At 50.2% G+C, this 24,372-nt stretch overlaps 2 protein-coding genes across 2 annotated transcripts; one reads left to right on the forward strand and one right to left on the reverse strand.

Moving 5' to 3' along the window:
* Positions 1-463: 463 nt before the first annotated feature.
* On the reverse strand, positions 464-13,348 carry CRYBB1 (crystallin beta B1). The gene is made up of 6 exons (XM_082667247.1): positions 13,291-13,348; positions 11,442-11,610; positions 9,567-9,685; positions 5,671-5,803; positions 2,642-2,784; positions 464-719 (listed from the first exon to the last, which is right to left on the reverse strand). Exons 2-6 carry the CDS (start codon positions 11,589-11,591, stop codon positions 536-538), a joined length of 729 nt encoding a protein of 242 aa, XP_082523373.1. The 5' UTR covers positions 11,592-11,610; positions 13,291-13,348; the 3' UTR covers positions 464-535.
* Positions 11,189-23,485, forward strand: CRYBA4 (crystallin beta A4; the record flags this gene model as incomplete). Its single annotated transcript, XM_082667248.1, has 6 exons — positions 11,189-11,303; positions 17,853-17,903; positions 18,560-18,678; positions 19,569-19,710; positions 21,609-21,751; positions 23,338-23,485. The coding sequence occupies exons 1-6, from the start codon at positions 11,292-11,294 to the stop codon at positions 23,483-23,485; spliced, it is 615 nt and encodes a 204-aa protein (XP_082523374.1). The 5' UTR covers positions 11,189-11,291.
* Between the last annotated feature and the right edge of the window lie 887 nt (positions 23,486-24,372).

Genomic DNA, 24,372 nt, shown 5'->3' on the forward strand with positions numbered 1-24,372 from the left:
TGTTATCAAATTTTACTTACAAGTCAGTGCATTTAAGCACACAATATTATTTATTTAAATAAATATATTAAGTAACTAACAAAACAGGTGGTAAGCAGAGAAGGCAAAAATCAGGAGAGTGGTACCTGAAGGAGTAGAATTTGAAAACACAGATTTGTTTAAGAGCGTGGCTCTGGAACCAGACTGCCTGGGTTCAGATTTTGACTTGACACCTGTGTGACCTTGGGCAAGTCACTTTCCCTCTCTGAGCCTCAATGTCCTCACTTTTTAAATAGGAATAATTATATAATACTGGCCTCCTAGAGTAGTCCAAAAGATACACTAAGAGAATGTAAAGAACTTAGCAGTGCTCACTGTTTTGATTATTATTATAATTATCAAGACAGAGGAAGTCACATGCCAGCAATGACAGGGGACCTTGAGGCATCCATCTGTTCACAGACCCAGGAGACATTTTGGCTTCAGGAACTTTTATTTGCATGGGGAAGATGAGCCTCCGGAAGGGTGGGTCACGAGAGAAGAGTGGTGTGTAGACTCACTTGGGGGGCTCAGCGGCCAGCACGGGGAAGCAGCCTTCACGGTGCCACTGTCTGTCACGCAGGCGGCGCACAGCCTGCATCTGTGGCTGGAAGGCTCCCCACTCATTCCAGTGCCGGAAGTCACCAGGCTCCAGGAGGTACTGGTACCCGCGGTAGCCAGGATACTGATAGCCGACCCAGCTGGTAGGAAAGCAAGGACAGCATGGAGATGGCTAGCCTCACTACCTGGCACTTGGACCCCCACCTTGACCAGTCAGTTCTCCATCCATCCATCCATCCCTGCAGTCTGCTCTCCATCCCTCACCTGTGAGGGTTTGGACTTGGGTTCACCGGGGCCTCCTCTGTCCTGGCTTTGCCCCTTCCTGCTGGCTTCCTGCTGGCTTTGGCCAGTGATCTCACCTCTCTGACAGATCTCAGTTTTCTCCTCTAGAAAGTGGGGATGGTCATGGGAGCTGGTTTATTAGGGTGTTTGGGGGCCAAATGGGAAAATGCATCTAAATTACTTACTAAGTGGGTTACATGTACATGGTAGGGAGATTAATACACATCCCACTGAAAGTGGTGACCCAGAGCTCAGAGAACAGGATTAAAGGTAGTGAAGATAGGGCTTGGGGACTGGTTAGCAATGAGGCAGATAAGAAGGGGGAGCTTTGTTTCAAAAAATGGTTTCCTTTGTATGAAAGTGAATTTGCGTGTAGCGGTTGGGATCACACATTCTGGTATCGGATATAATCGGTTCAAATCCTAGCTCTGCCATTTACTAGGTAGATGACTTATCAGAACACCAGCTTGCTATCTATGAAGTGGGCGTGATGACATACCTGCCTCATTGGTGTGTTGTAAAGACTCAATAACTATTCATTGAAGGTAGTTAGTGCAGTGCTTGGTCCACAGTAAGCAATTAATACCAGTTATTATCCATGATTGATTTCTAATTCTGTCCTTGCCTCTGCAGGGAGGGTTTTTCCAGGCCTCTCCCAGAGCCCCTGCCCATCTTTCAAAGTCTGATTTAAGTTCCAGCCTTGCCAGATAAGTCTCGGACCCACCCTCCACTCCAGCACACATACCCCGGTCCCAGAAACCTTCCTTCCTCCTCTGACCTCCTGTGGGGACCATCTCTTACCTATTATTGTCGGACATCATCTCACAGGTGTATTGACATCTCCCTGCTAGACTGAGTAAGGCCCCTGAAGGCAGGAACTGGCCCTTCTTCATCTCTGCCTCCCCCAGTGTGCCGAGCACAGAGCCTGGCTCACAGGCAATGTTTAGTAAATTTCAGATTGCTTGAATGCAGGGATACTGGGTTTCAGGGAAGGAGAAAATAGCAAGAAAAAGGTCAGAGCCCTGACGGTGTTACAGGAGCTCAGAAAGAGTCTGGGGTGGAGAGGTAGACACCTTACATTTGCCTAGAGGAGACCAGGGGTGTCTGGCATGGTTGTTTGGAGGCAGGGGCATCGATAAAGTGACCTCCTTCGGGTATCCGGCCCTTCCCTGTGTTCTCATGGACATGGGGACATGGGGCTCTGTTTTGAAAGCTTCAAATCCTGAGAGCTCAGAGCAGAAGTCCTTCGGAATAAGGAGTCTGCTGAGCCCATTGTATAGATGGCAACACTGAGTCACAGAGAGGGCATGTGGCTCACCCAGGTGCCACAGTGCATCAGTGATGGGGTTAAGGACCTTTCATTACACAGTCTCACCTCTCAGATGTCATTCTACTCATGTCCCTAGAGGCTACAATTTCCCTGAATATTCCCTTTCCCTAGACACATCCAGACTCGTCTACTCACGTCAACTCTGCCCCTTGCACTTAATTATTCCTCCAACCCAAATACAGAGTTAGAAGCCCCTATTCGCTCCATCTTCCCACTTTTTAGAACAACTTGCTAGGTCTGTTTACATTGACACGTGGTTCGTCAACAAATGACTCCACGCCCCAGAGGGATGAAACTCTCTTTGTGGAATCCCAGCCACTGGCACAGAGAGAATTTAGGAGGAGCCGGGGCCTTTCCTGTATGTCTGATGTCACATCCTGTAAGGGAAACGGCGTCCGAATCTGTCTGAGCTTGAAGCAGGGGATGAGGGCCCACAGGAGGGATTCTTACGTTCCGCTGGCGACCTTCACGCTGCCCACGCGGTCACAGAAGCCGTAGACCCAGAGACTGGGCACATCGTCCTCCTGAATCTCCATGGTGTTGCCCTTGAAGTTGGCACCTTCAAACAGGCAGAGCTTGTGCGCCTGGGCGTCCTGGGGAAGGAGAGATTGGGTCAGGGCTGTGAAGTATGAATGGGGCAAAGAGAAGTGACTTCGCAGGGCCTTCTGGGTGTGGAAAGAGAGAGCGGAGTCTGCTCAGGCCACCATGGGACTCGCCCAGGATTGCAGTTGTCCAGCCTCAAAGCGCCCTCCTCATCTGGGAAAAGGGAGTGTCAGCCTCTACTTCCTGGAGTTAATCCATACAGAGCACTTAGCACGATGTCTGGCATACATACACCAAGTGCTCCAAGCAAATTTATTATTTTTATTATGATGATCAGGGATGCAGAGGCTCAGAGAAGTCAAGGTTCTTGATCAATGTCACACAGCCAGCGAAGGGTAGAACCTTCCAGAGAAGCATTTCATTCTTCCCATCCCATCTTGCACCCTGTTCCCTTCCACTCCCTCTGCTGCAGCCACAGTGGCCCTATTTTAGTTCCTTGGTCCCACCCACTCCATCTTCATTCCAGGAACTCTGCCCTGCCTGTTCCCTGGGAGACTGTTCAAATGGCTGACTCAGTTCCCATCCTTTGCAAGCTGTCTCTCCTGATCACCCCTGACCACTCCCACCCCCTCTTCCCCAACATCAGAGCTCCGGTTTCCTCTTCCCCTCTCCTAGCACACTGCATGGCCCCCGTGCAGCACGTGCAACAGTTGTTTGCCATTACAGATTCATTTTTGTGATGAGGTTTTCAGTAGATACCTCCCACGAGGGCAGGGACCTTGCCTGTCCGAAGCACAGCTGCACACCCAGAGCCTACGACACAGCCTGGCAGAAACACATCAATGTGTTTGTGGTTGAATGAATGTAGGTGGAAGATGGTTGAGATAGAGATCCCTCTAACTTCCCAGGAGAGAGGGCTGGAAAGGAGTCAGGGAACCAGCTGGCAGGGAGTTGGAGCCACTCAGGTATGAGAGAAGATGGGCCACGTTAGGATGGTGGCAGGGATACAGAGGAGGAATTAGACCAGTGGCTCTCAGCCCTGGCTACCCAGAGACTACCTAGGAGGCATGAAAAGATATCAGTGCCTGTGACTTAGCCCCAGAGATGTGGACTTAATTGGTCTGGGGTGGGGTCCAGGCATTGGGAATTTTTTCTTTGTTTTAAAATTTTACTTTTATTAGAGTATAGCTGATTTACAATGTTGTGTTAATTTCAGGTATTCAGCTATACATACATATATTCACTCTTTTTTAGATTCTTTTCTCATATAGGTTATCACAGAATATTGGGTAGAGTTCCCTGTGCTATACAGTAGGTCCCCGTCAGTCATCTATCTTATATGCAGAAGTGTGCATGTGTTCATCCCAAGCTCCTCATTTTTCCCTCCGCCTCGGGGATTTTTTTCTAATAATATATTTTATTTAAGAAAATGTGTCTAAATTATGATGATTTCAATATGTAGCCAACATGGCAATATTAATGAGGTATTTTACATTCTTATTCTCCTTTTTTACTATGTATTCAAAGCCTGGCATGTCTGTTGCACACCTCCATTCAGACTAGCCAAGATTCAAGTGTTTAATACCCATATATGGCTATTATATTGGACAGCAAGGTTCTAGAAGCTACTGGAAATGCCCTAGCTGATCGCTCTTCCAAACAAGGTCCGTTGACATAGACCGCCTTATAAGGACCATTGACGGAGAGATTTCTACGAATTCTTACGAAGAGTCCATTATTAAGGCTGATAAGGTTCTAGAAGCTACTGGAAATGCCCTAGCTGATGGCTCTTCCAAACAAGGTCCATTGACATAGACCGCCTTATAAGGACCATTGACGGAGAGATTTCTACGAATTCTTACAAAGAGTCCATTATTAAGGCTGATAATTCAGCCTCAATTTGAGAAAAACACTAGGAATGATCGGAATGGATAATGCATTAAGGTACGTTTGGTGATGCCAAAACAGCTGGCTGTGCGCACATGATAGCCTCAAAAGGACATGCATGAAAACTCTTCATGGGGCTTCCCCGGTGACGCAGTGGTTGAGAGTCCGCCTGCCGATGCAGGGGACGCGGGTTCGTGCCCCGGTCCGGGAGGATCCCACATGCCGCGGAGCGGCTGGGCCCGTGAGCCATGGTCGCTGAGCCTGCACGTCCGGAGCCTGTGCTCCGCAACGGGAGAGGCCACAACAGTGAGAGGCCCGCGTACCGCAAAAAAAAAAAAAAACTCTTCACGAAAATTCCCATCTCAGATGGCAAAAGTTGGTTACCATCAGACACTAACATTGGTGAGTGTAGATGTGGCTGGTTCATGAATCATCATCAACATAATTCTAGAAGAAACTTGTGATTGGCTTGGAGATAACTCCACCTATTTTGGCTTTGAGTCTTGAAGTTATGTTACTTACTTTAGTTAAACATTATAAAGGGGCTAATTCAGTATATAGTCTTATCATCAGGATAAGGTGCCTTTCATGGTGCCTTTCTACAATATCCCTCTTTTCAGCTATTACACGAGCTTCAACCTGCATGTCTGATGATTTGGATGGACCTTGGGATTTTTCGAAGCTCCCCAGGAGTGCCTAATGTGCAGTCAGCAATTAGAAACATTCCACAAAGAGAGTCAAGGAAGACAACAACTGAGAGGTTCAGTCCACTCTTGACAGCAGCAGAGAAGGAAAAAACTAGGTTCCATTGGCCCTGGGCTCCTAGTAGGAGCTGGACACACGATGAGTGTATCAGGGATGCCTTATGAATTGTTGAGCACAAGAGCCATTGCCCTTGGACAACTCAGAGGTCGCTGCGCCTCCCTGCCCACCATTCCTTCTTTATTTTTCTTGCTCACCTGACTCCTTTGCTCTCCTGGCCATCAGACCTCACGCTTGCTCCTGCCCTGCCGCACTAATCCCCCAGGCCCGGTACAGGAGCCACTCACCATCCTGATGGGCCGGAAGGACATGAGCCGGTCGCTGCGGTAGCTGCTGGACCACGTGTCCCATCGTGGGTACTCGCCCTTCTCCAGGATGAACATCTCCCCCCGGAAGTTGGACTGCTCAAAGGCAACCCAGCTGGACATGAGAGAGATGGGGAGGGCGGGGAGAGTCAGGAGGGGCAAAGGCAGAGAGGAGAGGAATCCTTAGCAGAAGCCCCTCCCACCACTTGCCTTCCGATCTTCCCCTTGCAAGGCAGCCCCAAGGCCGGTGGGTTTGATCCCAGGCTATGCCACTGACTGGCTGTGTGACCACAGGAAGTGCTTCACTTCTCTGAGCCTCGGTTTCCTCATCTAATACGCCTATTTTTTTGAAGTTGGTGAAGGATTAAATGAGACAATGTGTGTAATGATACAACCAAAACGTTTCCCCAGATGTAGGATTTACATATAATTTAAGTATTATAAGGACTTGGGAGAAATAACACACAAGAAGACATTTTTTAAAAAATGGATTCCAGCTAGGAGAAAGTCTTTGTTGGATACTAATGTGTCTTTAACACTTATTAATCTCTCTTTGTAGCAAAGGAAGAACAGGCCACCAGCCCAGAGCCTTGAGCAGGCTATTATACTGTGTTCATTGTATAAATTTGTTTACGGATACCTTTTACTTATAGCAGATGATATCAGCTGTCCATTTGTAAAAGTGATGCAAAGGTTCTTTTGATATATGTTTACTTGGGTCAAAAAAGGGTCATTTAAAATGAAATATATTAAATAAATAATAGTCCTGGAGGTATGGGGGTAGGGAAAAATTGATACAGGTGCTTGAATCACCTGTATTTTTGGTAAAGACCGGCCTGGCATACAGAAGACAGTAATCGGTATGAGGGCAGTGGGAGGGAAACGATAGTAATATTCACCTCTCAGATACCTATGAGAATTAAATGTGATTGCACATATGCAGGTGTTCAGTTCTCTAAAAGGACTAACTAAGCTTGATGTCAGATGGGGGCTTTCTCAGTGCGGCCTGATTGAGAATGGCAGTGAGCTTGTGTTAGAGGGACCAGGGATTCTGGGGGAGATAAGATGAAACCCATTTCATAGATGAGAAGGCTGAGACTAAGGAGCCTCTAGAACTTTGCCCTCTATGTGTTCAGGAGTTCTGAGGGAACATGAGAGGGCTGAGGGGTCACTGACATTAGTCTTATCTCCCTGGGGGCTGCTGGGACCTTCCTCTACCCAGAAGGAGATGCGGCAGATGGAGGAGGGATGGGCTACCACCACAGACTGAAACAGAATGTGTCCCAGGAGCCTCAAGTCTTGTCTGAGGAATGCGCCAACCCACACTGGAGTGACAGAATTGAAGATGCAGACTGATTCTTCCAGAATAGAGGTGAATCTGCCTCAGTCCTCCCTAGTCTAGAGTAGAGGAGAAGAGGGAGGGAGGGAGGAAGGAAGGAAGCTAGAAGGAAGGAAGGAAGGAAGGAAGGAAGGAAGGAAGGAAGGAAGGAAGGAAGGGAGGGAGGGAGGGAGGGAGGGAGGGAGGGAGGTTAAATGGATAAGTAGATAAGTGGATGGACAGGTGGATGGACAGGTGGATAGAAGGGTAGATGGCTGGATCTATGGATGAGTGTATTGATGGATGGATGCATGATGGAGAATGGATGGATGGAGGGAGGGGTAAATAGAGGGATAAAGAAATGGGTGGAGAATGAACGGACAGATGGATGGATGGGTGGATGGGAAGGGAGCCTTGGAAGGTGGTGCCTTGTAGGAGTTAAGAACATAGACTTTGGAAACAGATGGACCTGAGTTCTAATCCCAGTTCATCATTTATTTTCTGTATGACTTTCGGCAAGTCACTTAAGCTCATTAAGCCTCCGAAAAGGAGAAGAAATGATTGCACCTACCTTGTCAGGAGGTTATGAGAGTTTAAAAGAGAAAGCATAATCAGTAATATCTTTCATGACTAAAGAAGAAGGGAAGCTGCTGGAGATCTGAGCTTATGGAAAGACAGACACTGATGTGGTCCTGCCACCCTGCCACCCTCCCCCAAAACTGTCTTATTCAGGAGTCATAATGCCCAGTGAGGACCTGTTACATGAGTGAGGAATTGTCAATATTTATTTTAGTGCCTTTTCTCATCTCCTACGGTTCATTTGAGTCTTATAAGCAAGGAGAGAGGTAGGGCAGAAATCTGAATTCCCAGATATGGAAACTGAGGCTCAGAGGGGCTAAGTCACTGGTCTAAAGTCACATGATGGTGTCAGGTGTCAGTTGAGGCCTCCTAGGTTTCAGGCAGGCATGCCTCCCCTCCCCATCTATGTGAGGGCACACCTCTCCTCCCCTCCCCCTGCCCACCTCATCCCCTCATTTTTTTTTTTTCCACCTCTGTTTTTCCCATGACTGCTGGTCCTGACACAGAGCCAGGGCCCTGGAACACAGGATCTTTTCTCTCCCATCAGGTGCAGTCCCAGAGCACACACCAAAGACCAGCCGCATCTTTGCTTGAGGAGAGATGCTCTGGGTTTGAGTCACAGACAATGAAAAAAGCCTGCAAACCCAAACTGGCCACATCCGGCAGCCTCTGCCCCCAGCTGGGCAGTCTGAGGGTGGGGCTGAGGTTACCAGCCTACCCTGGCCCAGGGTGACTTGGCTAAACTCACAGGGCAACAGGGTGGGTAAATAATCCTCTGCCACCTGCCATGTTTGGGCACCGCCAAAGTGCCAGGCCCATGCTGCGTTATCACCTGCAGACCTTAGAATAATCCAGTGGAGGGTAGTGAGGACCATTACTCTGCCCATTTCAGAGATGAGGAAACTGAGGCCTGGACGCTGAACAAGGCAAACAGGGGAGCTGGGACTCAAACCCAGACCTGCCTGACCTCAAAGCTTATCTCTGCCCTTTGTATGCTGGGTGTACCGGCTGATCACACTCCTTGAGGGCTTTTTTGCTGGAGAGACAAGAGGCAAGGGGGCCCTGTGGGTCTCATCCGGGGGCTGGCCCTGCACCCTGAGCTTAGTGCACAGGGGCTGAAGTTGGGGCAGCCACTATGTCCAAGGGACAATGATTCTTGTATTATATGGGGGTCACTAAGGCCCAGAGAAGCCCAGAGAGTGAGGGGCAGGCTGTGGAGCATGGTGACTAAAGCGCTAGAGATGAAACTGATCAACCTGAGTTGAACCCAGGGTCTACCACTTACCACTAGGTGACTTTGGCCAAGGGACTTAACCTCTCTGAGCCTCGGTTTCCTCATCTGTCAAATGGGAATAAGAATCGCCCCTACCTCATACAGCACTGTAGGATCATCTAGGTAAAGCCCTCAGTCAGTGCCTGGCACGAATGGGTACTCAACAGATGCTTAGTATTACCTTTAAGGCTGCTTGATGCCCAGAAGAGGGGACAGCTAATGGACACCTGGCTCTTTGGCCTCCTCCTGCTATCAGTGATGGGCAGGGTTCCTTCTATAGCAGAAAAAACATCTCTCTAGAGCCTGGAATCATGACTTACTGTCAGTGTGACCTTATGTTAATCAAATCACCTCTCAGAGTCTCGGTTTCCTCACCTGTAAAATGGGAAGGAGAATCATACCTCTCTTTCCTCCCTCTTGGGTTTGAAAGAAGTACTGGAAATAATATACAGTTGGCCCCAGTACCCATGCATCCAACATCTGCGGATACGGAGGTTCGGCTGTACTATGGGGACTTGAGCATCCGAGGATTTTGGTATCCACTGCGTATCCTGGAACCAATCCACCTCGGATACTGAAGGATGACTGTCTCTAATAGCATGGTGATAGGCATGGAGTGGAGCGGGTGGCCAGTAAATGGCAGCTACGGTCGTTTTCTTATTACTTTACTAGGGCTGTGGGAGTGCCCTTCCACTGCCCAACACTCACGGTCCTGAGACGACAATGAGGCTGCGCACTCGGTCGAAGCCGCGGTCTCCCAGGTTCAAGCACTCCCCGGAGAATTCCACCCGCCGGCCCTGGAAGTTCTCCTGCTCAAAGACCACCAGCTGCAGGAGAGAAGCCCCCATGTCAAGGGGGCAGAGTGAGCAGGGAGAGGCTCCAGGTCAAATATGCATTAAGTACCTATGTAAATAAGAGCAGGCTGTGCCCAGATCACACGAGAGCTTGCCATGAGCCAAGATCTGTGAACTTAATATCTGTACCATCTTTAGGAACTGATGGATCTTCCTTCCAGGCCATTATCTGTGCTCTTTCTCCTGTCTGGGATGCCTTCTTCGTCACATATCCCCATCCTGGAGCTCATGTCCCCTGTCCTGTCCTAGGCTCAGATGTCACCTCCTCCAGGAAGCCCTCCCTGATACCCTCTCCCTGGGTGAGCTTGGTTGAGTGCCCCCCCCCACTGTGCTCATCCCATCAGCAGCACAAGTAACACACTACACAGTCACTGCTGCTTTGCTTCTGGGTATCTCTATGCATCCCTCTCCCCTTTCACTCAACCCTTCCAAAGACCAATGGGGTGGATCCATTTCTTTTTCTCCAAGCCCCAGCCCCTGCCACAGAGCTGATGCTCAGGAAACATTCACCAGTCTACCCAACAAACCATAGGGGAGGCCAGAAGCAGGGGCCCCTGTGTAAACGTGGGCTAATCCCCTCCTCTCACTAAGCATCCAATTTTGGTTTTTATCTGTTTGTTGTCCCAAGTTGGGAAAACGCTGCCATTCACTTGGACCGAGGCAAGTGGATGCCTTCTCTTGAGCCTCAGTTTCCAGCTATAAAAGGGAAAGAGGTTCACATACCCTTGACCCAGCCCTTCCACTCCTACACTTATCTGCCCAAGAGAAACTCTTGCAGGTGACGTGGCTGAAAACACCTTGACCAAGCCGTTCACGACAGCAAAGCTACCAATCACCCAGGAGTGACGGTCACACTCTGAAACATCACACAGCAACCAAAACGAATCACCCACAGCAATGCACAACAGTATCAGTGACTATTAGAAATCTCATAGGAAGAAAAAAGAAAAATCCAGAAAGATTACATATGGTACATTTCAGTAAGTTAAAAACAAATAAAACACACATATATACTTTTAAAGGAACAATGCATCAAAGTACATAAAAAAGCAAGCAAGCAGATGACAGACGGGGTGGGGATGGCAGTAGCCTCGCGTAGGGGAGGAAGGAGGTGGGCTCGCGGGACGGTGGGGGGCGGGTAGGCGGCTGGAGAGGTGGGAACGGAGTGGGGCGGGAACACTTTGAAGTTAGATTGAGGATGTTTACCAAGTCCTGGCTTTTCACACAAGTGGTGGGTTTGCTGGTGCGTGTTGTATTATTAAAAATTAAATTGAAATTAACCATTAAATAAGCGACTACATAAATAAAATCTGGCCAGGGGTGGACTGCATGACAGCCTGTCATGAACCAAGGGTGGTGAAATGACCCAGTTCTGTGCACCCGAGGCTGAAACCCAACCCAACCCAATCCGAAGGGACCGGATGCCTCGCTTTCCAGGAGCCCTTTCAGCTTGACCGACCACTTGGAACACTTTTCAACAGGGTCTGAGGCCGGCCTTCTGCCCTGGAGGACCTCCTGGGACAGCCGTTTCCTGCTGCTAAGCCAGCCCGCTTTCTCTCCTTCTCCATCTGTTTCTTGCATGCGACAAACTGTAAGCAGGTGCAAGCCGGTTGCGCAGACTGGCGGGGAGGGGAGAGGAGGAGGGGGAGGAAGAGGGAGGGGAGGGGTAAGGGGAGGAGGGAGAGGAAGCGCGGGGTGGAGCCCAGCCACCCCGCCCCCAGGTCCTCACCTTGTAGCTCCCGGGAGGCAGGTCCCCTTTGGCAGCGGGCACCCGCTGGGCTGGGGCCTGGGCGGGGCCGGAGCCCGGGGCTGAGCCCTTCCCATCAGTCCCTGGGTTCACCGCAGCTGTTGCCGAGGCCTTGGCCGCTGGCTGAGACATGGTTCCCAGCTGCAAAAGTCTGTAAAGAACCCTTCGGCCTGGGTTCAGTCAGGGGTGGCGCCCCCAAGCTGCCTCCCTGGCTCTCATCCCCCATCACCCTGTGTGCTCAGGCTTCTCTGAATTCATCTAGTCTTTCTCCTTCTAAAACAGAAGCCTGAATGTTTTCTGTCCCCATCTCCCTTTGCCGTCAAGGATTTCCTGTCTGGGGACCACTCATCCCTGTTATGCTTTTCTCCAGGCCTCAGACCCTGCCGGTACCTCCACCAAGCCGTGTCCTCGCTGTCCCCCTGCTGTGTCCTTCCTCTGCCCCCCCGGAGTCACTTATCATGCTTCTCACCACTTATCATGCTTCTTGGCTTGGACAACCTCAACTTGCCTCAGCAGACTCATAACAAGAAGTCCCGTTTGGGAAAGCCTAAGGGAGGCCAGGCTCTGTTACAGTCATGAATGAACACATCTGTCCCTCACTGTAACCTCTTATCTCCTCTGAGCAATCTGAGGCGGGTGGGGGTGGTGGGATGACCTGCCCAAGGCCACATAGCTACTAAGTGGTAGGACTCCAATTTCAGGGCAAGCACCCAGCAACTGGGCTTTGCCATTTACTTATTGGGATTGATTCACCCTTCCATCCCCCGCACCTGGCTCAGCGCCTGGCCCACAGTAGATGCTCAATTAACATCTGTTCAGAGATTGCATGAATGCATGTTCCTCTCTCTTTTCCCAGTCAAACTGCTGCCTCTGGTACTGCCTGGGAACGGGTGTGTGGGTGCAGACACAGGCCTGGGACTGGGGCGTAAAGGAGGCTCCAGGAGGACGTGTTTGGCCCATGGCAGGGTTCTAAAAGGAGGCTGTGGCTGTGTAGGCGTTGGGTGGAGAGGACTTTGGTCAATTCCAGTGGTTCCTCATTACTTTGGGGTCATGGATGCCTTTGAGTGTTTGAAGAACGCCTTGTCCTTGTCCCCAGGGAAAAAAATGCCCCCTTTAATTTTGGAGACAATTTCCAGGGGGCTCCAGGACCCCCTGAGGGCGCAGATCATCAAGACCCTCTGGCAGTGGATTCCTGAACACTTTCTGTAAGAAAGAGCTGGTTGGGGCAAGCAGATCCCTCCCTGCGTCTCCCCCTGAGAAAGACTGCGGTGACTCTGGGGTGCTCTGCCCACGATGGGCAAGGCCACACATCTGGGCCACATCTGTGGCTTCCAGGCGCTTGCTTACCCCCACCCTGACCCCGGCCAAGTCAGTCTATGAATCGACACTCCCCTCGTATGGTAGCTGGGTTCCTTGCTTTCTGGACATGTGCTCATCCCGTCAACATTCTCTCTCTCCTCTCCCCCCCACCCCTGCCCCCTCCCTTCCCCTCCCCCCCCTTGCTGCCTTCCTGTTTATTTCTGTTTTTACTTCTCTCTGCCTATGCCTCTGTCTCTGTCTCTCTCCCCAGTATCTTGCTCCCTTTATGCCTCTGCATCTCTCTCTGTTCTTTGTCTTTCTTCTCCTTTTCCTCCCTCCCTCTCCTCCTCTCTCTGCCTGTCTCTATTTTTATCTTTTCTCTCTCTCTTTCTCTCTCTCTCTGCCTTTCTCCTGATTACCCCATCTCCCTGACTCTTTTCTGTCCCTGATCTCTCTGCCTCCCCCTCTCTCTGCCTCTGTTCTGTCCCCTCCCCTCCCCTGGGGCTTTTAGCTGCGGTGGGTCCCCTCTTACCTGGGGCCCTGCTACTTCCTGCTGGAGGGCAGGCAGGAGGGCAGGCTGGTGCAGTGGGTGACAAGGGGCCGACCCCCCATTTTATAGTCTGGCAGACACCAGACCCTGTGGTCTGTGGCACAAAGGGGGAGCTGGCTCAGCAGGCCCCAGGCAGAGAGTCAGGGGCCTCAGAGGCCTGACCCTGTCGGGTTCCTGCAAAGGGCAGCACTTCCCATTGTGAGCCCGGCAGGCACAGCAGAAACCCTGGCCAGTAGCCACATCGCTTCGCCTCTGCCCAGCCCCTGCCCGGGTGCCGCTCTCACAAACCCCAGCCGGGGCTGGGCCCACAGGGTCCCCGCTGGCTGCCAATCCTGGGGCAGGGAAAAGGGGAGCCCCCAGAAGGTAGGGGACCTGGGTTTGAGTCCAGGCTCAGCCACTCTGCACTGTGTGGCATTTGGCAAGTCTCTATCCCTCAGGGCCTCCGTGTCTGCAGTTATCAGTGGCGCAGGTGTCCCTGTGGGGTGCTGCACAGGAAAGAAGGGGCCGTGAGTAGCGCTAAATGCATCACCGCCGCCTCTGGTCAGGTCCCAGGACAACCCACCTTATTTGGCACTTTCATTGTACCCATTTGGCAGATGACCAAAACTAGGGTCCAGAGAGGTCAGAGTCAGGAACTGGCCAGGGTAAGGGGGAGCTAGGGAAACCAGGTTGCGAGGGAGACAGATTGGGAGAAGTGGAGAGCGACAGAGAAAGAGAGATGATGGAGATGGACCTACAGAGGGGCAGATGGACGGTGATGGGGAGAGAGACAGACAGAGAGAGACGGACGTCAGGTTGAGGCCCGGGTAGAACAATGGACTTCAACAAGGTCACACAGGGCGAACTCATAGTAGAGCCAGGGCTGGAGGGACCCAGGGGCGCTGCTGGGCCAGACCAGCCTGCAGTCTGACTCCCCGGCCCCAGGTGGGGGGGGGGGCGGGGAGAGGGGATTCTGCATAGGTTTTTGCTTCTTCTATGGGGGTCCAGGAGCCCAGATTCCCCGCGGAGCCCAGCTGCGCCTGGAGGTCACTGTGGCCTGGGGCCAGCTCTGCCTTGTGCCCTTCCACCCCCGCCTCACTTCCTGGCCTCCCCCTCAGCCTTTCATCCTGGGCCAAGGCCTGGGAGGGGGCCAGCGACCGCAGGATGGGGCAGCCACTGTAATGGGGGCCAAGATGCCTGTGGTAGGGGCCACCCACTGGTCTGGGTTTCAGGGTCAAGATGTCTGGGGCAGTTCCATGATCCCTGCGGTAATGGGCTGCCAGCCAACCAGTGAGGGCAGAGGTAGGGGGTGCACGGCCCCATGCTGGATGGCTCCACTGGGAGCATCTGACTGACTTGGCTCCTATAATCCTGATTATGATGGTGGGGACTCTGAGACCAATCCTCTTTGCAGATGAGGAAACCGAGGCAAGTCCCTTTCCCCTCTCTCAGCCTGTTTCCTCATCTGTAAAATGGAATTAGGACTCATATCTTTTTTTTTTAAGTTTTTTTTTTTTGATGTGGACCATTTTTTTTAAAGTCTTTATTGAATTTGTTACAATATTGCTTCTGTTTTATTTATTTATTTATTTATTTTGGTTTTTGGCCACGAGGCATGTGGGATCTTAGTTCCCCAATCAGGGATCGAACCCACACCCCCTGCATTGGAAGGCGAAGTCTGAACCTCGGGACCACCAGGGAAGTCCCAGCCACATCCTTTTAACTCCTGAACCCAAGCTCTTAAAAACGACGCCCTCCTGTATTTAAGGGTAATCATGTTCCCCAGCTTTAGTGAAATATAAATGACACACAACATAGTGTAAGTGTAAGGTGTGCCACATGTTGATCTGATACATTTGCAAATTGCAAAATGATTGCTACCTCCATCCCATCACATAGTTACTATTTACTTTGTTGTTGGGAAACATGTAAGATCTGCTCTCTAAGCAACATTCAAGTATACGATACGTATTAGCTGTAATCACCATGTTGTACATTAGGTCCCCAAACTTGTTATTCTTATAACTGGAAGTTTATACCCTTTGAGCACCATCTCCCTGTTTCCCCCACCTCCTAGCCCCTGGCAGCCACCATTTTACTCTCCACTTCTCTGATTTTGTCTTTTTAAGATGCCATATGTAAGTGAAATCATACAGTATTTGTCTTTCTCTGTCCGATTTATTTCACTTAGCACAATGCCCTCAAGGTCTATCCATGCTGTCGCAAATGGCAGGATGTCCTTCTTTTTCAAGGCTGAATAATATTCCATTATATCTATATACCACCTCTTCTTTATCCACTCATCCGTTGATGGATAATTGGTTGTTTTCACTTCTTGACTATTGTGAATAATGCTGTAACAAATATGGGAGTGCAGATGTGTCCATAGTAATTTTTTTTTATTAGGAATGATGATGACAATGATGATGGAGACACATGACGAATGTTATGTCCCAGGCGAAGTTCCGGAACAGCAAGTGCTGTTCATGTGTAATTCACACTTACCCTCACAATACCCCTATCTCTTAGGTTAAACCCAATTTACTTTGTTATACCCATTTTACATATGAGGAAACTGAGGCTCAGAGAGATTAAGTAACATACTCAAGGTTACCAAGCCAACAAGAGTGGGACACAACCCTGAGCAGTCTGGCTACAGAGCCTACATTCTTAGCCTTTAATCTTCATGGCAAACTAATATTAAAGTTATGCTTTTTTTTTTTTTTTTTTTTTTTTTTTGCGGTATGCAGGCCTCCTACTGTTGTGGCCTCTCCCATTGCAGAGCACAGGCTCCGGACGCGCAGGTTCAGCAGCCATGGCTCACTCTGCGGCATGTGGGATCTTCCCGGACCGGGCCACGAACCCGTGTCCCCTGCATTGGCAGGCGGACTCTCAACCACTGCGCCACCAGGGAAGCCCTAAAGTTATGCGTTTGATAGGGCTACCTTTAACCCTCTCAGGAGGGAACTAATATTGCCATTTTAGATGCCATGAGCTGACCTAGGACATCCTCCAGGTCACCCAGAGCGATCTGGTTTCCAGCCATGCTCTTTCCCATGCTGTGAAAGCCCCCTCTTAGGCCAACTCAGAGGGTGGGAGTGTGGGGAGAGGGCGCACAAAGCGAATTCTACAAACCCTGGATATTCAGCAGGTGTGGTACAGTTTGCAAAGCATGTTCACACCCACCAGCTCCTTCATTCTGCCCACAGAGCCCTCTGGACTCCTCTCTGAGCTTTGTGGGCCCTGGAGGCCCTGGCCCAGCCACCTTTCCTGCCTGTGTCCCTCTGCTCTCCTTCAGGGTCCCTGAACTCCAGCACCATCAGGCCACCAGCCCCATATTCCTACCTCTACAGCTTTGCCCAGCAAAAGCATTTCCTTCCATCTCACTTTGTACAAATCCTCCTCACCCTTCAGAGCCTAGTTTCAATGCCACCTCCACCATGAAGCCTACCCTGATTGCTCCCACTGGAAGAGGAAGGGACCTGGGAGGGGGAAACGTATAGGCATTTGTTGAATGTCTGTTCCAGGCATGTTACATAATCTCACACCAGTCCTGTGATATAGTTTATTCTTGTCCCATTTTCCAGGAAGAAATAGGGGAAACGACCTGCCCCAAGTCACATAGCTAGGAAGGACGAGGTTTTTAGACTCTGTGTCTACCGCTTGTTATCCTTCTCCAGTCAGGAGTCCCATGGAGCTGATTAAGGCGGACCTTCCTCCTCTTGCCTTCTTCATGGGTAATCCCTGAGTGGGAGCAACCTGACCTTTCCCTCCCAGCCGAAGCCAATGCTGCTGACACCTCTCTATTGGAGTTCCAGCCAGGGCTGGCTTTTGTTCCTGTTGCTCGCTTGCTGAGTCAGGGCTCTGTCCCCCAGGGGCCCTCTCTCCTCCCTGCCTATAAGAGCCTGACCTCTGCTGGTGCCAGGTCTGGCATGTTCTCTGGGTCCATCTCGGTAAGTCCCAGGCTCGGAGAAGGAGTGGGATCTGAGCTCTGGGTGAGCATCCTGGGAGGGAGGGGAGCCCAGGTCCCCAATCCTGGGGACATCACTGTGCCATCCTGAATGCCATCCTCATCCTAACCGAGGCATCCTAACTAGGACCCAGACATCAAGACCAGTACCTGCAACCCCCATTTAAAACCAGAATTACTCCTGCAATCCTGTTGGCTCAGCTTCCACTATTAGAGTTCCCTTTTTGGGTCAGATGCTGTCTTTGGGAGGCTATCTTAAGCTGAGCACCTTGGTTCTTGCCTGGGGTGAAACATCCGCCCACCAGCAGCTACAGAAAATTTCCCATAGTGAGCAGATAAAACAATACAGAGCAGGGCTTAGAGGAATGGGACCCAGAATGGGTACATTCTGAGATAGCGGTAGGATGGAAGCAAAGCAGACGGTATTGGTCACAGATGGAAAGGGTAGGAGAGGGACAGGCCGAAGCCACACTTTGCCCCCAACCGCAGGCACATCTGGACCCCATCTGGAGCCCAATCAGCCCAAACTAGACTTCAGCCTCAAGGAGGGGAGCAGAGTCAGGGCAGAAGCGTATCACGTTCTCCTCTTGTGTAGGAAACAAGCAACATGTCTCTGCAGTGCACCAAGTCAGCGGGACACTGGAAGGTAGGAAGAGGCATGGGAAGGGGGCGATGTCTGGGAAGTGGGAGGGCACAGGTCGAACCCAGATCCTGGGGACCACCGCCCCCACCTTCATTGAATCCCCACCTCACCCCTGGCGGGCGGTAATGAGGGCCCATTTCACAGAGGATGCAGTCAAGGCTCCAAGAGGGAGAGGGTCTTGCCCAAGTTCACACACTGGGGTCTTGATTTGAACTTGTGTCTTATGGTCCCAAATTCAACCGTCTCTCTGGCAGAGGTGGCAAACTGGTAATGGCACATAGTCTCTGGGCATGATTTCTTTGACTTCCTCTGTGTTAAAAAAGAGAAGAAAAAAAAAAAACCCAACCTTTGAGTTTGTCATCAGCCTTTGAAAACATGGAAGGTCCACAGAAAAGTCAGATATAGGGGTTGTCTTGGGAAATTTAACAGTTGGTTGCATTATCATGTGGCAACAGTAGGTGGCGCTGAGCAGATGCCACCCACTTCCACAGGGCCTATGCTCCTGGGTCCTCAGCCCTCACGCTCCTTTCCTGGCCCCTAGAGGCATGTGAGTTTGCAATCCCTGCTTTACCTGATCTGCCCCACCCTGAGTCCTGGGGTGAAGCCCTAACCGCTCACGGGACTCTGATGCGCGTCTCCACCTTTTTTCTCCGGCATAGATCGTGGTGTGGGATGAGGAGGGCTTCCAAGGCCGGCGGCATGAGTTCACAGCTGAGTGCCCCAGTGTGCTGGAGCTTGGTTTTGAGACTGTGCGATCTTTGAAAGTGCTGAGTGGAGCGTGAGTCCAGGGGGATTGGAATCGGGGTGGGGGAGACAGGAGGTGATCTAGAGAGGGGTGCTGGGACTTTTAGATGTTCTAGGTGTTATCTTCCCAGGCTCTAACTGTACCGGTGTGCCTTCCTTGGGTCTGAGATGCTGGGGAGTGTGCAGCATGGCAGTGTAAGGTCGCGCAGGTTGTGCACTGCTCAAATGTAAGGGGCACCATTCACACAGAGCCTTCCCACTGGATGAGGCAGCCCTGCGGGGGCAGACCTTTAAAACCCAGTGTTGCATCTGAAATGTCCCTCTTAGGCACAAATCAAAAGCCAATATCACTCACCAAAAGTAGAAGGTAACTATAACTAAATATAGTAAAAAAAAATAATAATAATACTAGCATTCTGTAATTGAACATTGTTGCCTGACTGAGGCTCTGAGCATGAGATATGTTTTGTTAAGAGAGAGAGAGAGCGAGTCATGAGATGGCCAAGGCTTAAGTCAGCATGTGGTCAAGCCTCATCTACATGGCCTAGAGGGACACGTGCAAGAGTGCCAGCTACCTGCACGGAGCCGGTCCCCTACCTACAGTATGCACAGCGAGGCAGTGGGCTACTAGGTCTAGATTGGACGCCTCCATGTCAACAGGCTGGATGTTTGGGGCCGGGTAGTTCTGTGCTGGGGGCTGTCCTGTGCCTTGGAGGACGTTTAGCAGCATCCCTGGCCTCTACTCACTAAACGCCAGCGGCAAAACCCTCTGCTCCCTCCTCCCGGCACGAGGACCAAAAATGCCTGCAGACATTGTTACATGCCTCCTTGGGGGACAGAGTCACCCCTGCGTGACAACCACTGGTCTAGAACTCAGGGTGGGGGGCCTCTTAACCTCTTGCACTCTCTACCCTCTGTCCGCAGGTGGGTGGGTTTTGAGCACGCCGGTTTCCAAGGGCAGCAGTATGTGCTGGAGCGGGGTGAGTACCCGTCCTGGGATGCCTGGAGTGGCAACACGTCCTACCCCGCCGAGAGGCTCACCTCCTTCCGGCCCGTGGCCTGCGCTGTGAGTCCTGCCACTGCCTGAGCCTGGGGCGGCCTGAGCCCCTCCAGTGGGGGTTTGGGAACCAGATGTCCCAGAGTTCAAATTCTCATGTCACTGCTTCAAGTTGTGTGAGGTGGCAGTCCCTCCCCTGGGCCTCAGTCTCTTCATCTTGAAATGGGGCCATAGTACCTATGTTGTGGGGTAAAAGGATGTACGTATAGCATCTGGACAGAGCCCTCCACAAACGTTCTGCCCATTGCAACTTTGGTTATAATATGAGCTCCTCCGTGTTCTGTGTCCTTCTTTTCATGACTGAGGGACAGTGGGAGAGTCTGGGTGCCAGAGGTGGCAGGGCAAGTGAGGAAGAAGCGTTCTCTTTCTTGTTCCTAATTCATTATCAGTGTTCTTGATTTTATATTTTTGCTACTGTTTACAGAGTATGGGTGGAGGTGGGCATTATTACTCCCATCTTACAGATGAAAAAACTGAGGCTTGGAAAGGTGTACTTTTTTTTCCTTCAAAAACAACTTTTATGGATTTTAAACCACACGGCACACATTTATCACTTAAGGTTCAGGGGAAAACCTGATATGGCCGAATAAGAAAATAAAAGTCATTTATACCCACACCTCTGAGACAAAAGCTCACTGTTATCAGTGATGGAGATTTCCTTGGTCTTATATGCTACCCACAGATTATATCCGCAGTGTTGATATCAGTATCTATGTCTAGATCTGTATATCCATCTATATCTATATATCTATACACGCGTATCACTCAGTTATAAAAGTTGAATCATAACGAACCTAAAGTTTGGAAACCAGCTTTTCTCCCTCTGCAAGTATATCACAATCACTGTCCCAGATGATTAAATCTCACCTGTGGCATCATTTTCCATAGCGCCCTAGTATATCATTTGGTGAATGTTCATTTGTTTCACAAACGGCCCAGGCGTTGTGCCAATGCAGGGACTCGGAAGGACTCTCACAGATGCAATCCCTACCTTTACCCAGTTTACAACTTCTGGTTTCATTTCGTTCTCAAAACAATCCTGAAAAGCAGATGTGGTTAGTTTCATTTTAGAGATGCGGAAACAGGCTCAGAAATGCTGTGTGACGTGTTTTTGTTTGTTTTTTTTAAATAAATTTATTTATTTATTTTTGGTTGCGTTGGGTCTTTGTCGCTGCGCGCGGGCTTTCCCTAGTTGCGGCGAACGGGGGCTGCTCTTCGTTGCGGTGCGCGGGCTTCTCATTGCGGTGGCTTCTCTTGTTGCAGACCACGGGCTCTAGGCGCGCGGGCTTCAGTAGTTGTGGCATGCGGGCTCAGTAGTTGTGGATCGCGGGCTCTAGAGCGCAGGCTCAGTAGTTGTGGCGCACGGGCTTAGTTGCTCCGCGGCATGTGGGATCCTCCCGGACCAGGGCTCGAACCCATGTCCCCTGAATTGGCAGGAGGATTCTTAACCACTGCACCACCAGAGAAGTCCCCATACTTTTTTTCTTTAGATGATTAAGCTTAGTCAGCTGCTAAGTGGAGAGTCAGGATTTGAACCCAGATCTCCACACCCTTCTCTTAACCGTAGTGCAATATCCCAGTGTACCTGATCCTCTGTTATCGGACATTCAGGTTGTTTTTTCTCTTCCCTTCCCCCTTCCCTTCCCTCCCCTGCCCCCTCCTGTTATCAACAAGGCTTCTTTTCTCCTTGATTATCTTCTTTGTGTAAATTTCTGAAACAGGAATTTCTGGAAGGACAAGCAGTACACCTCTTGTAAGGTTTCTGGTGCCTGTTGCCTTACTGTCCTTCCAGAAAGTTTCAAGGAAGGCTGATTTTGGAGACAAGAACAGGGGTGTAGGGGCCAGCAGAGGCTCCTGGGTTTCCGACTGAGGACCTGATGCTCTGACTCTGTTCCCTGTACCTGCAGAACCACCGCGAGTCGAGGCTGACCATCTTTGAGCAAGAGAACTTCCTGGGCAAGAAAGGAGAGCTGAGTGATGACTACCCCTCCCTCCAGGCCATGGGCTGGGATGGCAATGAAGTGGGCTCCTTCCATGTCAACTCGGGGGCGTAAGTGGATGCAAGGCTCTGCTTGGCAGGGACAGAGAGGATGTTGAGAAGGATGGGGACACCTCCTGTGAAAACTATGCTGGGGACTTTGGGGATCTGATGCCCACATTCCAGAGGAAGATACTGAGGCACAGGGAGCTATCAGGCAAAATTTCTGGGATTGCAAGTAGTGGACACCCAGATCACACTGATATTGAGCTCAAAGGTTATTTATTGGCCCCTATAACTAGCTTCAGGCACAGCTGGATCCAGCTGCGACAGTAGGGATCTGTCTTTCTCCCCCTCTTGCTCTGCCTGCCTCAGTGTGGCTGTATTCTTAGGCAAGTTCCTCTCATGTGAAGATAAGATGGCAGCTTCATCCTTATATTCCAGCCAGCCCCAGTGATTCCACGAAAGGTTCCAGGAAAGGCTCTCATTGGTCCAGCTTGGGTCACAGGTTCAACTCTAAACCAATCACCATGCCCACAGGAATGGGGTGCTCTGGTTGGCTAGACCTGGTCACGTGCTTATTGCTAGAGTGAGGATTTTCCCACGTTGACTGAGGCGGGTGGATGTGACAGGGTCTGTCACCAGAAGAGGAGAGGATGGATGCCCAGGAGTAAACAAACAGATGTGGGTTAAGCAACTTGCTCCAACAGCAAGTTATCCAACAGCAGGTAGGTAACTGAATCCAGCTTCAAGCCCAGGACTCACTGACCCTTCCCACCCTTTTCACCCAGGGGATGGCTGAGGTGTGAGATCCTCGGTTATATAGGATATGAGAGTCACCTTCTGAGGTACCCCTTGGCTCCTGGCTGGCAGGGGCAAAGGTGGGAGGTAGGGTTACTTTATTTTTTTAGTTTTCTCGGGAAGCACCAGAGGATCTTGTTTCAGAGTAGGATGGACCTCTTGTGATTCTTGAGTCCACTTCCCTCTTACAGAAAGGGAAAGGGAAGCTCAGAAAAGGAGACACCAATCCTTATCTAGTCCTGAACAACGCAGGGGTCGATGAATTGAAAGAATAGCCTTTTCCTTGGAGGTACCCCTGAATAAGGCAGGAGGGGGAAAAAATAAGACTCCCCACTTCGTTCTCCCTCCATCCATCCCTCTGTCCTTTCCTTCCTTCCTTCCTCCCTCCCTCCCTTTCTTCATCAAATATTTATTGAGCTCCTCTGTGCTGGGTATCATGTTAGGCACTAGATAATGATGAACCAGCACACACACCCCTACACCCAGGAGCTTCCTGTTGGCAGAGGAACCTGACATTTTTACAAATCATCTGTTAATTACCTAATTACATGAGTGCTACAAAGGTTCAATAGGGGACTGTCAGACCGCCCTGATGAAGTGATGACTGAGCTGAGACCTGAAGGATAAATCCAACTTAACCAGGCAAAGAAGGGTTGGAATGGTGTTACTGGCAGAGGGAACAGCGTGATCAAAAGGACCCAGTGGTGGGGAGAGCAGGGCACATTCTGGGCAGGAATGCCAGGGAAGGAAGTCCAGGATGGCTGGCGTGTGTTTGCAGCATGGGGTCCCCTTGTCCCTGTCTTAATCACTATGCTGGTGCCTCTTCAGGGTAACAGTCTGCCTCTTCCCTTTTCCAGCTGGGTTGGCTCCCAGTTTCCTGGCTACCGAGGTTTTCAGTATGTGCTGGAGTGTGATCACCACTCAGGCGACTACAAGCATTTCCGGGAGTGGGGCTCTCATGCCCAGACCTTCCAGGTGCAGAGCATCCGAAGGATCCAGCAGTGAGCAGGGGGTCCAGCGCTGAGCAGTGAACATGTGCTTGTCTGGAACAGAGGAGCTTTGGAGGCTGTTCCATGCTCTCTCCTCTGCCTCCCCCTGTAACCCGTACGACCCCAGCACCCATGTGGGCAAGTCCATGCACAGTCAGCACGAAAAACTAAAAGTAATTAAAAAAAAAAAAGTCTAGGGTTAGCCTGTGGTTTTCAATTTTATTAATCCCTTCAAAGAACCAACTTTTAGCTTTGTTGATTCTTCTCTATCATTTGTGTTTTATTTTACTGAGCTTTGCTCTCATCCTTAACATTTCCTTTCTTCTATTTACTTTGGGTTTACTTTATTCTTCTTTTTTCCAGCTTTTAAAGGTAGACTCTTGGGTCATTAATTTTGGCCCCTCTTTTCTTTCCCCCCAATAGAGCCGTTGAGAGCTATAAATTTCCCTGCAAGTACTACATTAGCTGCTTCCCAGAAATTTTGATTTGATGTGTTTCCATTATCATTCAGTTTGATATTTTCTAGTCTCCCTTGATTTTTTTTCTCTGACCCATGGGTTAAAGGTGTGGTATATAAATATTTATTTTCTAGATATTTTATTGGGATTTTCTAAATAGTTTACTGTCATTGATTTGTTATTCAAGTCCATTGTGGTCAGAGAACATACTCAAGATTTCAATATTCTAATGAACGGAAACTTATTTTATGGCCCAGCTTATGGTCTATTCTTGATAGACTGGAAAACTGTTTACATCCTGCAGTTGTTAGCTACAGTAAGTCCTCTACGTACAAACCTTCAAGTCGCAAACTTTCAAAGATGCGAACGTGCGTTCATACGTCGAGTCACGTCAGTTAGTTCGCGTGTCTGGCGTACGTTGTCACGTGAGTGCATCCTCTACAAG

Source organism: Grampus griseus, assembly GCF_964374135.1.
Source record: "Grampus griseus genome assembly, chromosome: 12".
NCBI classification, from domain to species: Eukaryota; Metazoa; Chordata; class Mammalia; order Artiodactyla; family Delphinidae; genus Grampus; species Grampus griseus.

Excerpts from the sequence above, each read along its gene's own strand:
- CRYBB1 (XM_082667247.1), bottom strand. The coding sequence starts at position 11,591 with ATGTCTCAGCCAGCGGCCAAGGCCTCGGCAACAGCTGCGGTGAACCCA. Across the intron at positions 9,686-11,441 it reads TGCCTCCCGGGAGCTACAAG|CTGGTGGTCTTTGAGCAGGA; the intron begins GTGAGGACCTGG and ends TCTCTCCTGCAG. Across the intron at positions 2,785-5,670 it reads CCTTCCGGCCCATCAGGATG|GACGCCCAGGCGCACAAGCT; the intron begins GTGAGTGGCTCC and ends CTCCTTCCCCAG.